The sequence below is a fragment of the Pyrgilauda ruficollis genome, unplaced genomic scaffold (genome assembly GCF_017590135.1).
Source record: "Pyrgilauda ruficollis isolate IOZ18807 unplaced genomic scaffold, ASM1759013v1 scaffold8, whole genome shotgun sequence".
Lineage (NCBI taxonomy): Eukaryota > Metazoa > Chordata > Aves > Passeriformes > Passeridae > Pyrgilauda > Pyrgilauda ruficollis.
In genome coordinates, this window is record NW_024529932.1 from 4450632 (window position 1) to 4466291 (window position 15660).

Consider the following 15660-nt stretch of genomic DNA (forward strand, 5'->3'; position numbering starts at 1 on the left):
TAAGGTGCAATAGCATCCATATTTTATCACCCCACAAAAAATGAAACTAAAATAACTAAATGAGTACTGTGTAGTTCAATTGCCACAGAAATGTTTTCAAAGTAGTAAATAAAATGAATTATGAATATATACAGAGATACAATACATGTAACTTACTATTCAAGTAGAGTAAGCACTTATACATTTTTAAGGAAACCTCTGGGCTTCCAGAAAATAATTTTAACTTTATTTGTAAATATAGGAAGTTAAATTACTAGCATATTTGTCACTAATTTATACCCTAATTTCAATCAGTAACTGATCCCAATGCATTCAAGTGACAACTGCTCTTCTGTGTATGAGGCTGCATCTGATCTCCTGCTTCCACTCTTAACTAGGACAGACACCAAGAAATGGGAAACATTAATGCTCAGTCAATACTGTCTACATAGGAGACCCTTAAAAGAACCCAAAAACTTATCTGAAAATGTGTCTCTAGCAAGTAAATAGTTGTTGAAAGTGATGTACACATGCAACTTTAAACAATCAATTTCTTGGAGTGAGGGCAGCAGTTTGATTATAACACTTGCTTTAAGATAAACTTGATTTTTGAATTCAAAAGAAACGAACCAACCTGCACTTAGACTTCCTGATGGTTTACTTGTAGTTCCAAACCCAAATGATGACGCTCCTGTGGCACTACTTCCAAAGGCAGAGCTACTTCCAAATCCTAGTAGAATAATAGTAAAGACATACAACAAAAAAAAAAAATTACAGACACAGCAACAGGTTTTAGGTGAGTATTCTAAACCCAAACATAATTCTAAGCATTATTTGGTAAACAAATACTCCTAAGATTGTCTGAAGAGTATTTATCCTTGACACAGCATTGTGTTAAGAAAACAGTGCAAACTGGAAAGCATTGAGAAAAATACTACTTTCAAAATCCAAAACTGAGTAAAGGAAAAATTATAAAAACAGTTGTGTGAACTATCAGAGTTTGAGAAATTTCTATTGAATTGCCATTAGATTGGCAGAACACGGTAACCAAATGAGCCAAAACGAAGAAATTTTGATACAAGATACATGACTTATTACAGAAAGTCACAATCTTCATCTACAACTCTAGAAAAAAAAAAAAATACGCTTCAAACAGAGTAAGCATTTTCTTCAGTTTACACTTGGCTTAACTGAGAGTCGTCCCTCTCCCAGGTTATTAGGGATCAGCTTTATCTAGGAAACTACAAAATAGATTAAATAGAAAACAGAAACCAATTGCACAACATTTAATGTGAAAATCATCATAAAAGGGCAGCCATAAATGTATAGCTGTGACAAAATTCAATTCTGTTGATTTTGCAACTAACATTCATAATACAAATTTTTTAAGGTTTCAAATTGTGTTATTGATACGAGGTCACTCTGAAGGAAAAGTAAATTGATATTTGAAATTTGAAATAGAGGCCAGACAATAGGAACTAAAAGAAAACTATATACTCTGATTTTGGCTGTCTCAGGTTTTCAAGAAGAAAACAGTATTTGTATTTAAGGTTGAGGAAATCATGCTCCCATCTTAAGTTTCAAGTGTCAGAAAAAATCCTTTTATTTACTGAAAAGGCAAACTGAGCCTCTACCATTCCTTTACAGAAATATTTTTGGGATTTTGAAACCTGTAAGGCCTGAACACACTATCTGGAGCAGTGTTCTCAAGTTTTTTGAGATTTTTAAATCAGAGGGGTATTAAGGGTAGGTAATGACAAGTATCACTTCTGTGTAAGACAATTCATTTAAACGACACACTCTTTTGTTGAAATTCATAACCAATGACCAGGCAAGGTATCTGCAAATATCTACTGAAGCATAGGATCTATGCTAATAATTTATATACTTAAATGTAAAAGGATATGTTTATCACTGTCAAAGTACACGGAACATTAGCCAAGAGAGCAAATTTCCCCAATCAAAACAGCACTTCCAGAGCATACACAAGAAATTGTTCTGTTCAAAAACCAAAATCCTTAAGATTAAAATCCCAAACAAACTTCAGTAATCATTCAGCCAATTTGTTTCCAAGAACACACCTACAGGCTATTTTGCAGGTATGTATTTATTCTTCTACATTTGCTTCTATCAGAGAGTCTTATGGATTTGTTAAGACATTTTGCAAATTAATGATGCAAGCAAATACCTTCCTAGGCAGAGAGCTAGGAAAAAAAAGAGAATACAAGTCAGGTTTTTTGGACAAAACTAAAAGCAGTTGGAATGTTCATTTATTTACATATGTAAGACTGGTGAACAATCTTTAGTCTACAACCTTTTCAGCAGAAATGGAAGAATTTTGTGGGTTTTTTTTAATGACATTTAAAACATGGCAGGAAAAACTGGTAATTCCAAAGTAATTTCCTTTTAGCACATTATTTTCACTTTTTTCTTGTTTAGGTATACAGATTTTCTTTTATCTGAAAACACTTAAAATCTGATGAGAAGGGACATTGGTAGATATAACAGTATTTTAAGATGATTATTAAAGGTAAAGCTCATGTAATGTCCAGGTAATATCATCTTCCCAATACTGAGTGACGCTTAATTATTTCCAGTACATTACAACATTGACTCATATGTTCGGCTCATAGGTAAAATGTAGGAATGGGGACTGAGGCTGCAGAGAAGGGACGATGTAACAAGAAAAATGTTATGTTTGTGCTCAGCAGATGCAAAAATTTTCTATGCAGATCTTATAAAAGTCCCAGAAAACATTAGTATCTGTAGGAACCCCAACCTATACAGGCAGGAAATTTACATGTCTATTAGATTCTGGTACTCACTTAAATTCTATCTGTAGCTCTAGTGCTGTGAACACATTACGTGTAAAATAAAAGGTCTACATTAACTTTGAAATTTTTTTTTATATCACCTACTTTTTCACAGTGATGTGTCCTCCTAGAATACAGTCCCCACCAGCACTATTAACATTTTGATAAGTGTTTTTCCCTCACTTTCACATGCTGCTTTTTCAGCTGGGGGATTTTTTTTCCCCACCTCAGCACTGAGGCACAGAGTGAGTGCTAAAGCAAAGAGACTTCAGGATCACAGAACTACAGTAACTTTTTAACATTTATTCTTATCTTAATACAAGCAGAAATGGGTCCCTATAGTTAAAAGGTGAAAAACTTCCATGGATTACCTACAATGTGATCTAATGTCTCAGGTGCCTAACTTTCATATAGGTAAAATTTAGTCAAGTTGTAGTTCTAACACACTTGATGTCCTTCCTTAGCTTTTAGAGCACAACCTCTCTGTGATGACCTAATCCTGTTCATCTTGGGGTTTCACTACAATGGCTTAGCCCTAGCAACTCCTTCTGCATGGCAGGAACAAGCCTGGAAAGCAGAGATCTGCCAAACTGTAAGGTCTTTCCCTGAAACAGATCATCCTCTTAGTGGAGATAAAGTTTGCAAGAGATTCAGCTGTGCGGTATAATAATTCAATGAAAGATTAGAAAAGTTAAAGTGTACCTCCAAGGCTTGAAGAACCTAAGCCACTTGATTGCAAGCCAGTGCCAATACCTGAGCCGAATGGCGTTCCAAAACTAACTCCCAGAGATGGCTGTGGCCCTGGTACAAAAAAAATGAGAACAAACTTGCCTTACTCTTTGATAGTAAAGAGGTCCTTTATTTACTTATTCAAGTATTTGATAATGTGAACATCATTGCTTTCAACAAATCCCATTCAGAACCCAGATTTTACCTCATCAAAATTTCTCACTTTTCTGTCTCTACATTAACTTGCCAAAAATCTAAGAAAATACTGATTGCAGTAAGGTGAAACTAACCCAAACTAATAACATAACAACATAATTTAGTATTTTTAAAAGTTAACCAGTCTCACCTTCAGCTTTAAAATGTTAATCAAAACCTTGAGAGAACTCATAGGTAACAACATTTTGCCACCTGTATTAATGGAATCAGAGTAAGGGAAAACTTTCAAATTAGAAACATAAGAACTGACACTAATGTAACTAAAATTGTATTATCTAAAATTAATTTAATAAATAGGATTCTTCAAAACTACTCCAGTATACCATCCAAATTTAAACAGAACACTAAGATAAAAAAACAAGACAATGACTTTATTTTATTAAATTTATTGTTCATTTTTAAGCAAGTCAATTACACAGTAACATGACAATTCATTTTTTTTCCACACAAGTGATAACTGAGTTCTGTTAAGCTCTGCTACATAACACCATTCAATAGGGTAAACTAGTCAAACCACCTGTTTAAATAACCATTTACAAAAGGCACAGTTCTGTGTACCTTAATGAATTAGATACATTCAAAATTTCAGAGTTTGTTCCATAATTTAAAAAAGTTGACAGTACTTTCCCTGCATATTCACATTAAGATGCAGGACTGTCAAAAAACAATTTCAGTCTCCCAAGAGGAAATTTACAGTCTCAGTTCCTTTTTTTATCTTAACCTCGGGGAATAAAGAATCAACTTGCTAGCCCGTCACTAACACATTTTAAAATAATTAATTCTGATAAATAATTAATATATTTTGACAGTTTTCACAGTACAATCTTCTATTCCTGTCTTTTCCAAACAGTTTTCAGTGCACTATTTTAAAAGTTTAACCATTAAAGATAAAATACAGTGCCAAACTCTTAATCCACAGACATCGCACCTCTGCTCAAGATGGCTTTCTCCATCTTTTGAACATTCTTGACATCCTATATCTGTGAAAGTGACGATTTATTCAAATATTACTACAAAGCTCAGATGATTTGACCTTTTTCCTAAACCATGATGACATCTGGGCTATTTTCATTCAAATTTTCCTGTTTCTAATATTTATATAGAGTTCTAAAATGTGAATATTTCAAGCTCTTAAAATAATTTCAGTATTTCAAGATTTAGATGGAAAATCATTTTGAATCAAGTGAAAGGCACTGTATGTTGAAAAGTAACAACTTTTGCTAGGAACACAAAATTCTTATGTGATCCAAGCTGAATAACATCTGTATACACCAAGTAGTGTTAAAACTAAATTTTAAGGCCAACTAAAGTTGTTAGCCTTCAATCTCTGCTTAGCAGGGAATAGCTGGAAAACCCAAGCTATTTCTTCCATTAAAAAAAAAAAAAATCAGATGTTGCAATTACAAATTTCCACAGATTTCAAACTAAAGTTGTTTACATCCAGTTTAAATACTGATACGTCTACCTAGCAGCTCTTAAAAAATAAGAAAATATTTGACAATAAAAAACCAAAACCCCCTACACAAGTCAGTGAGCTAATTAACTGAAAGAACCCAAAACCATATATCCAGTTCCTTCTCAAGTACACAGGTTTCTATCTCAGTAGGAGGCACTGTTAGTGGAAGACCTTATAAACAAAACACTACAGTCCTCCAGGCCAAGCTTTTTACCAAATGCAACATGCTTTTTTTAGAGCCAGTATAAAACATTATACTAAAACACCTCAGATCATATAAAACAGGATCTTATGCCTTAAGCTAACAAACTTTTTATTCAGCAACAGCAATATTTGTTGTACCATAATGTTCTGAAGGTATCATCACTGCTTCTAGTTCTTGTAAGTAAACATAATCTTCAATAGCAAAAGACTAGTAAGACTCCTTGAAGCCAAGAGTATTAGCAAGGAAAAAATGGCACTTCTGGCTATTACAGGTACAAGACAAATTCTTCGTAACAAGTGTTTTAACATTTTAGAACTTGATGTATTTGCCCTGTAGAGCACTTCAGTTTAATGAATAGGACCCATTACAGAGAGCCAGACAGGTCAGACAGATTTCCTACTGATGTTCTGCAATTTTTTTAATTACAGCTGGTCTAAACAGTGAGTAAACTTAGCATTACAATTTAGTTCTGATTATGACAAAGTAATACACTAGTTAATTTTAACCAAAGTCAATATCAAACCACATAATAAAAAGTTTAAGTGCTATAAAATTTGAGTATCCTTTCCCATTAGAACTTCAGTCTCACACTGTCAAACAGAATGTGTGCTAACAGCTTCACAATTTGTACTTCACCAGTAAAGGAGAAAGTGAGTTTCTTTGGTGGTTATTTCTATATGAGAAAAGGTGAGCCTAAAGAAAAGCATTTCTTTAAGACAGTCATGTCTTACCCGAAAAACATCAGTTGCAGCCTCATGCATTTACAGGTCTCAGTGCACTGGGCTTTAATTTCCTTTGAAATCTTATACTGTAATCCCATCAACAAAAATAGGTAGGTTAGCCACTACCATTGTAACTTCCACGCTGTTCAAGATTGCTCAGGGAGGGTGCAGATGAGGCACTGTTTAAAACTATTTGCTACTGCAGGAAAGCATGACCAGCCTTGCTGCAACCAAAAAAAGCTGTGCTCAGAATGAAAGTGCCAAACTAGGGAGAAAGGTTGTGTACAGCCAAAACTTAAGCATAATTTCAATAATTCTAGCTTAAACTGCACAAAAATTGTGCTTTAATGTGCACACCACAGTCCTGATGTTGTGATTACCCATCCCAGGTGAGCAGTGGAGTGCATTTTTGCTCCCTTTCTTCCATATGGCCAGGACTCACTGGCTTTATTTATTTCAATAGAAGCCAGAAAGGTCTTAGCATACAGAGAGAACACAGGGTGCATACCTACACCCAGGAACTGGGGAAACATTCCCTGATCCCACAGCTTAGATGTAGCTACTAAACTTTTGACTTCTGAAAATAAATGTAAAATAAATTATTATTAATCTTTTTCAGAGAAAGAACAGTAACTCTAAGTTCATCTTACTAAATACTAAACATTGTAAACATCAAATATTTTTAAAAAGAGATTAAGCATCCTGATCCCTCAATGCTAGAGTACTATATATTACATTTTTCATCAAGAAATCTATAAAGGCCAGGTTTATTTTCTTGTTTAATTATCATTTTCAAAAACAGCAACAGCAGATCAGGTATTACACAGACATCCCTCACCCCCCCCTTTACATACACCTCTTTTCATAGCCTTTTTTCTCAGAACCTTTTCCCATCCCTCATCTATCCCATCCTTCAAGATCCAGATCTTGCTAAGAAATATGTATGATTTTAACTTCTAGCAGATGGTATATCCAATTCATAACAACATAATACAAAACTAAAACATGCAGCATTTGCATTACTACAGCAAATGGCCATCTGAAAACTCAAGCAATAAAAAGGAAATGAAGAGAAGGCAGTCCTTAAAGATTCCTGCAAAACTCAAAGAGCAGATTCTTCTCCTTCCCCAAAACAAAAAGTGGCAGCCTTAATCTGAAGCTAGGAAAAAGTCAAACACTAAATGAGTCATTTAGGAAAGCTATGAAATGTTCCCATCTAACAAACTTTTAGGACTTCAAGGTATCTTTGAAATAGCTTAGGCCTGACTAATTCTACTTTTGATCTAGAGAGAACTCCAAGTACCTTTTTCTTTCATCTAACCCTACAGAGTTTCAAGTATTCTTAAAGTGCCACTCAGAACATCAATCTATTTCTATTTTTTTCAGGTCCTCCAGGTTGGAATAAAAGTATTCCAACAGAATAAGTAGTAAAAATATTGTTGCCTACTTCTGTTGGCATATTTGATATAAGTTAATGGCTTTGTTCTATCGGCATCACACTTGTAATTGGCACAATTTTGGTTTTTGAAATACTCTGTCAAAACAATCACGAAAACAAGAGACAAACCACAAACCAACCTTCACGCACTCTCATTTGTTCCTTTCTCTACAAAATGTTACAAAATATCTCAAGGTATAGAGTCACATTACCTCAGTTACGCTGGTACAGGCCAATTCTGCCATTTGTTTTTCCCCCTCCTCTCTTCATTCCTATTACTAAGAGAATATTCACAAAGTCATGCCGTAAGTGGCATAAGTTTTCTGAAGTTATTAGCAGTTCCCTTGAATCTGGACTACGAAGTTCAGGAACTTCAAATCCCTCACTTCATTTCATAAAAGTACAGGAATGATTTTACATGTGACATCCCAAGTGTATGACTTTCATAAACAACTAATCCTGTAATGACCATGGAGAGTCTTTAAAAAAACAAATGTAAGATAAGGAAAAAGATGAAGAGTAAATTACTTTGGCAATATTAGGCTGAACAGTGTGCAACAATGCTACTATATGTATTAAAACCTCTGAAGTGTAATATTACATTAACTCATGTTTTCTGTTTAAAACCAAACTTTTTTCAAGATACCACCTCACCAAAATTTCAATGGATTAACATAGCAACAACAGAAAGACTGTGGTCTATGACTGAAATTCTGAAAAGTAGTATTTCACAAAGCTTTTGGGTTCTGTTCAAAGTAGTTTGGCATACTTATAATTTAAACCCATCTCCCTGCTGTTTAGAAGGGTGAGGGCTGGAAACATACTACTGGAAACATGTATTTCTCTCCTGAAAAGGCAAGGACAATCAAATAATGTGTCAAACTTAACATGGCTGCTGCATACGTCTCTAATTAGCACAATTCAAAATATCACTGCTGTTACAAGACCAGAGAAAGCACTATCATTTTCAGTTCACCTATGTGAACAATATTTTAGAAAATTAAAGTAGAATGAAGCTACCGATACTTTTCATAATTTGCTGACCTAGATATATATTCCTATTCAAGTAAAACTAAATGGAATTGACCTTATATCTGTTCCCTGATAACACATAAATTCAGTTGTCTGTATTCTGAAACCCCTCTCAGAGAGGGTCGGTTAGTATAACATCAATTAAGGTGCCTTAAATTATTTCCTTTGCCACATGTATCCATTCTTTATTTGCAGTGGGTTATGCATTTCCTCTGTTTTGGTCTTCCTCTTACTCACATGCACAGGCAGAACCAGTGAGCCACTCTTTCTTTTCTAATTATTCACAATAGTAGAATGGCCAGCAAAATGCTCCAACATCATACTGACAAAAGAGTTGGCTACAAAATAAGCCAGGCATTTGACTTCCTATTCTACAGAGATTTGCTTCACTATCCTTCCTGTCCTACACCATTTTTCATTTTACAGTTCCAAAGTGCTATATAAAAATGCATTATTAATTTTACATAAAGAAAAGATAGTATGCATTTAGATATTCTCTCCTCTCCAACTTAAAATAATTTACTGTAATGATACAATTTCTGGAAAGAGGCTATACTATGTGTAATCAGAGATGTTACTTAAGAGTGAAGACTCACATTCCAAGGGGTAAGTTAGAACAATACAGTATCACTAATACAAGTAAATTCACAAGATTAAGTATCTGTTGTATAATTATTGCTAAGTCTACCCTGCATTTTTCTATTGGCTATGTATCAGTAACTTCGCTCATCACAACATTTAGATTTTTAGTCTAACACAAAGGAAGACCTCATAGAAAATGTTACATGAATTTACTATTGTCATAACACTAATAATCTATAACTTGAATGCACTCAGACCTGTAGCAGGCTGCTGCTGCTGAGTAAGTGTTGCAGCCATTGCAACGGCTGCTGCATTTGGTATGTTGCTGAAAGGGGTCGGTCCAGTGGTAACGCGTGGCGCGCTTTGCCACTTCTTAGCTTCTGTTCGTCTTGCCTCAAACACATCCATGGCATCTCCCAGAAAGCTTTTCCTGTAGCCAAGGTATTGGTCTTTGAGCATCTGAAGGGGATGGGAGGAAGCCATTTTAGTTCCATGTATCAGACATAAACCCTTAACTTAATAAGGAAAGAGACATTGAGTTACAAATAACATTTCCTAAAACAACAAAGAAAAACCCACAAAAAAACCAAACCAACAACACCACCACCAAAACAAATGAGAAGCTCCATCCAAAACACCGTGTCAGGCTATGAGACAGAAAGAACTGGCTTGCAACAGCTACAGCCAGAACAGTCTGCATACTTAAACTGAGGGTAACTGATACCATTCAGTATGTCAGCTTGGGTCTTTCAATGTTGGAGCAAATCACCACAATTCAGTGTATATCACTGTACTTAGCTGATCCAAGAGGAAAAATAAAGCCACATTACCAGCTTATGAAATAACACGCTTTTCTTCAGTGCTACCTTTTCACCACAGAGTCTGCTTTTGCTCCCCTATCACCTTCACCTGTGTTTCTTTCCTTCCTTTCATTCTTGCATTTCTTCTTACCAAAAAGCTAAAGAAGCTACCAAAATTTTAGAATTCGCTCTTCTTTCTGATGCATTTCATTAGCAATGTAACAGTCCAAATGCAACAGATCATTCTGCCTTAGGGTACCAGGTAGCCCAAATCCCTTGTGTCATGATGCCACACCTTCCCTTGTCTCTGCCCTTTCCCCCCTCAAAACTCCACCACCTTCTGTGGCAATAGCCCAGCTTGGCTTGTTCATCATGAGCAATTTTCTGTCACAGATGCGGAAACTACAGATAAATTGCAGAACAAAAATTGAGTAAAATGCTTTAACTAGATAACTGATAATTATTTCCATCTTAAATCAGAAAACCTTTAAAGGAAATAGATTTATTAAAGGACAACAGTTTCCAGTTCATGGAAGGCATACTAGGGTCCAGTGTTCCTGGCTAAGCATATGCTTGTTTCCTCAGAGAGGAGATTGCAGTCCAAAAATTCTGACTCAGGATTTGAACACCTGTAATTCCAGATCAACCAGCAACAGCAGGAACCACACAAAGAATGCTCTCACTATCACATCAGAAGGGCTGTCTTTGGAGAGAAAAGACAATTGTAAAATTCTGATGGGATTTAATACAATACCATACTGACTTACCTAAGAGTTGACAAAAGCCATTAGAAATCATAAAAGCAGTTCTTAAGGCTATGCTATGCTGGATGATTTAATAACATTACCTACTCAAATTGTGCCCAAGCACACTTTTACTTTTCATCATACAAAGAAATGAACTGTGATCACAGCTCCTTCCACAAACCATATCACAACCATAAGGTTAGGCAGAGACCAGTTTCAGAACTGCTCTCCCCTTCTAGCATCTTGTAGCTGAGAAACTAAAACAGATGGTTATAATGACAGATTCACTCGAGCAGTACACATCTTTCCCTTTTTTGAAGCTCTAGTTATAAAATACCTTCCAAAATACCAGTATCCATATTCACCCACTAGATTAAGTCTCAAAAAAATTTCCAAGAAGAAAAATCTTCAAACCACCCCCTTAATTTCAGGTAATAGAATTCCATTCAAAACTGAAGAAAGGCCTTTCCTGTTCAGTCACACTGACAAGGTACTGAAGATGCTAGGGCTGATATCTGCACAATAATCCAGCTGTTCATACTTAAGAACAACAAAAATGTATCACCACAAAGACCACTGCACAAATTCAGGCTACACTCAGATCTCAGAAGCCACAAGCTCTGAAAACATTTGGGAAACCTTCTGGGTAATTCTGCTGAAAATATGGACAAGCTGATGCATTCTACACCTGGCAGCAAAACTGAATTAACTAAGAACAGCACAAATACCTGATGGCAGGTATCTGTAAATCAATGAGTATCTATGCTGACATTAGCAATGCAATGCAAGGAATCAAGATCATACAAGATCCTCAGTATTTCTAAACTTTATTCAGAAAAAAAGTAAAAAATTTCAGATGTTTAGAGAACTAGCAATGCTGTGCAGAAGAAGCTTGGAGAAGGAAACCAGCAGAAGTTTTAACAGAGCTATTTCCATTAAGGAAGTCACTTAGCAGAAACAATTTCAAACACATGTACTCTTCAAGTTGGTTTGTTTTGATTTGGGTTTTTTTTTGTAGCCAAGAAGGATTCTGATGTTTTCAAGAAAACTCATGGATTGAAAGGATTGGAGAACAGTGACACTTTGTCAACATATCCAGAACTGTAAATGGGAAAATGGAAATTGAATGAGCCATAGTCTGTGATGGAAAAACAGGCCTATTAGGACCTTTGATACCTAAGCTTTCATACTTTTCTTTTTCTTTCTACAAATACTACTTACCCTGAAAGCCAGGTTTAAAAACAATAAACGAACAGAACACAACTTTAACCCACATTCTCTGATATGCTGAAAAATCTTATATATGGAAACTCAGATTTTTTTCTCCTGTTACCTATTTGAGCAAGAGCAGATTTAGATCATCTTTGCTTGAGATCAAGAGGTCATTGTGCAAAAATCAAAACATACAAGCATGATCTTGAAAACAGACATTTTAAAAACTGGTCAACAATTAGAAGGAAAGGAGTTAACTGAAAAACATTTTGTAACTCAAATGATTGTGGTCAGTTGCTGCCATCCCTATTAGTAAATACTTTAAGTGCAACTTCAGTTGAACAAAAGCTAGTTTTTTAATCAAAGCACTTCTCCAGGACAGTGTGAAAATTTTTAAAAGCAGTCAATTTAACAGAAGGACAAAAAAAACCCCAAAAACACCAAACAAACAAACCCAAAACAAAACCATCTGAAGATGACGCTTTACAGTCATACAGAAATACACAGGAACACATCAAAACATACCTTTACATTTTCATGTATTGACTGAAGTTGTGCAGCTAAAGCTACAAATGTTTGATAGATTTTCTGCATAGCCATAGACAAATCTGTAAGATGCATATAAAATACTGGTAAGTAACAATCTCATTATTAGAAGATGTAGTGTTTATACCAAAGTAAGAAGATCACCTAAAACCCATACAGGACATAATACAAAAGAACAATTGCATTAAATACAATACTTGAGCCAGAAATTGGGTCCCACAAATTATCCAAGGACTACTTTTTGACAGGGCTTCCAACTTTATTTTGAAAGGTACTGTTTTCTGAGATTTATTTTTATATACATGGTAAAGAGCTTCCTATGATTCTATTATTTAGAAAAGCCAAAAAGTAATAGTTAAACTAATTTTAACCTAATTACATGGGGACATTTTTTACATCACTGGCTTTTACCTAGATACAGTCAAATCAGATTTGCTTGCATTTGTATATATTTTCCACTCTGACTAAAAACACAGTTAAGTGTTCAGTTGATTTTGTCAGAAATAGTAGAATGGAAGCTTTATTTACATTTTAAAGACATAATTAATAAGCATCACAGGATCTCTTAATCTGGCTCTACCGACAAGCAGATCATAATGAGAGAAACACAACAGGGAGCTTCTTGCCTTTTATTTAGGATATCCTATTTCCCACACAGATAAAAAAGTATTTTCAGGGCATTGACCCAACACTAAGGCAAAACCTTAGCACCAAAGGGAAAATCTCAAAGATTTTGGCAGAATGAGGTATCTGCTCACAAAAAAATGCTGTTCTCATAGAAGCACTGAAACCATGTACCAAAGTGGAGGACAGAAAAGTACTGAAGTGGTTCTTTCATTGTGAAAAGATCAGCTTCTGTGTTTCCTCTGAACGATGCACATAGCCTGAATGCAAATATATACAGATATATGTACACTGAAATGCATATAGTAGCTATCAAGTTCTTGAAGATGCATAGACCCAGCAATGATTCTTGAACTGAAAATGTTTGCCTCTCCATAGAGGAATTTCACTCTTGAAAAACAGGAAAGCTGTAGAATCAATTCATGCCAGCCCACAGGGTTGTGGAGGTAGCGTATCTAGGAAGGCTGGTCACAAACTTCAAATTAGTCTGGAGGAAATTTATTGACACTGACTACTAGATATTGCAAAATTTTAAAGACATTCAGAGTCATGGAAAACCCGCATGGCAAAGGAAGTTTTTTCTGTATGGTAAAGGCTACATATGCAATAGTGTTGTATAGGCCACCAGATATCACTGACAATATGCTCATACTGACACAACAGATTGAACCTTGCCTACACAAGCAAGGAACCTTTCAATTATAGCAGAAACTGCTGGAAACCTTAGGAAAAATTTGTGAAGGCATCCTTCTCATATTCTTGATGGACAAGAAGGTCACATGAAGATAGAGGATCCTCAAGATCCAGCAGATCTTTCACCATGGAAGCTAGATCTAGACAGTCCTCTTGCGTTTTGACATGTAAGTCCATAGGAAGTTTGTGCACCATCCTGTGATGGCAAGATGTTCCAGTACCATTTAGCACAAAATGACAAGCACATGAAATCACTGTTTATTGCAGGAGCTGTACCTAAAATGGCCCAGAAGATAAAACTGTCTATGACCACAGGAATGGTAAACAAGCAGAAGACTACTGTCCAGATGTCAGCATTCTTTGACAAGAGAGATTTTCTCAAGATTGAACGATGTGGCAGCAAACAAGACAAAATCTTCTGTTGGTCAGAGCTGAAGGCAATATCAACAGGCTCCAAACTAAGGAGAAGCTCTCATTTTGATCTGGTGCTGACAGAGCAAGCACCCACATTTGTCTGGCCAGAAGGCCCAGTGCAAGACAAAAGGTGCCAGACATCGCTAGATACTAAAGGGAGGGAGATGCAGATGTAAAAATAAACCGGGCTTAAAAATTGCAACTCAGGAAATGGATCCATGTTAAATAGCTCAAGAGCCCCTGTGAATGAAATTTTTAATTCCGAATCTTTACACTGAACAACTACAGAATTAATCTGAACACTAATTTTTTCAGTACATTAAATGAGAAAACCCAACAATACAAGAGGGGAAAGATCAATTACTAAGTTTTCATTATAAGTTTGATAAATTCTTCATGTACAAAAGATTAGAGCTGAAACATTTACCTTGTGGAGTTATGTGTGAATTATTTGCTTGAGTAGCAAGATGATTTTCCAGTTCTTCAATTTGTTGCCTGTACTGCTGCAGCTGTACTTCAAACTGTTCGACCAAGATTCTGAAGTAGCTAGATGAGTAATAAAGCGAAATTGTATGATTAAACTTTACTAATTTGCCTGATTTGTTTTACCTGATCTCTGTTAGCTGCCAATTTTTGTTCAATTAATTGCACAGTTAGGTTGTATGACATTGCTGATGTCACTCTACAATTGGAACAAGAGTGAAGCCTATTTTTCATGTTGAAGACATGAAGATAATTTAAGCGAAGAAGTAAAACACTGGTTCTATTAAGCACTCCATATAAATGTTACAAGAAGCAGGGGGAAAAATTGTATTATGAAATTAATAGAATCTTTAAACAGTTGGGTTGGACTAGATGACCTTGAAAGGTTCCTTCCAAGTCCCCTGCCATAAGCAAGGGCAGCCTGACCTGGAATGTTTACAGGGATGGGGCATCTAACATGTCACTGGGCAACTGTTTCCACGCTCATCGAAAAAGTTTCTTCCTTGAATCTGCCTTCTTCAGTTTAAAATCACTGTCCCCATCATAACAGACCCTACTGAAAACTCTGTCCCTGCCCCTTTTGTACAAGCCCCTGTTAAGTACTGAAAGGCTGCAATAAGGTCTCCTCAATTTTCCTCTTCTCCAAGTTGTATTACTGACTATTTTCTATGAGTAACAGTAACTTACTCTGCTGGGGCTGTATTTTCATGCTGAAGACCAGGAGGAGTTTTCTGTGTTCGCAATGCTATTTCTGCATTCTTTAGCTCCTAAATAAACAACAGAAAATTAATAAAATATAAGGTTCTGCACAAAGTGCTCAAAAAAATGCTAGGACTCTACTCTTCACTCACATAAAACATTTTCTTCATGTATTTAACACTGTGATAAAATTTGATCAGAATTTATCCAAAGAACTATCACAAAGCTGGAGAACTGCAAATACCAACAGAAGTTTGGGGATGGAACAAGA

General features: G+C 35.6%; 1 protein-coding gene across 5 annotated transcripts in view; it reads right to left on the minus strand.

The window, feature by feature from the left end:
- NUP58 (nucleoporin 58) overlaps nt 1–15660 on the minus strand; it is a 40135-nt gene that overhangs the window by 10349 nt on the left and 14126 nt on the right. For all 5 annotated transcript variants that reach the window (XR_005956818.1, XR_005956819.1, XM_041487231.1 and 2 more), the window contains exons 10-15: nt 15378–15457; nt 14635–14753; nt 12456–12538; nt 9430–9631; nt 3495–3593; nt 614–709 (exon numbers count right to left, since the gene is read on the minus strand). Coding sequence is in view for 3 of the 5 variants with exons in the window: in XM_041487231.1 (XP_041343165.1) it covers nt 614–709; nt 3495–3593; nt 9430–9631; nt 12456–12538; nt 14635–14753; nt 15378–15457 (679 nt within the window). In the remaining 2 variants the exon portion in view is untranslated. The remainder of the gene's footprint in view (nt 1–613; nt 710–3494; nt 3594–9429; nt 9632–12455; nt 12539–14634; nt 14754–15377; nt 15458–15660) is intronic.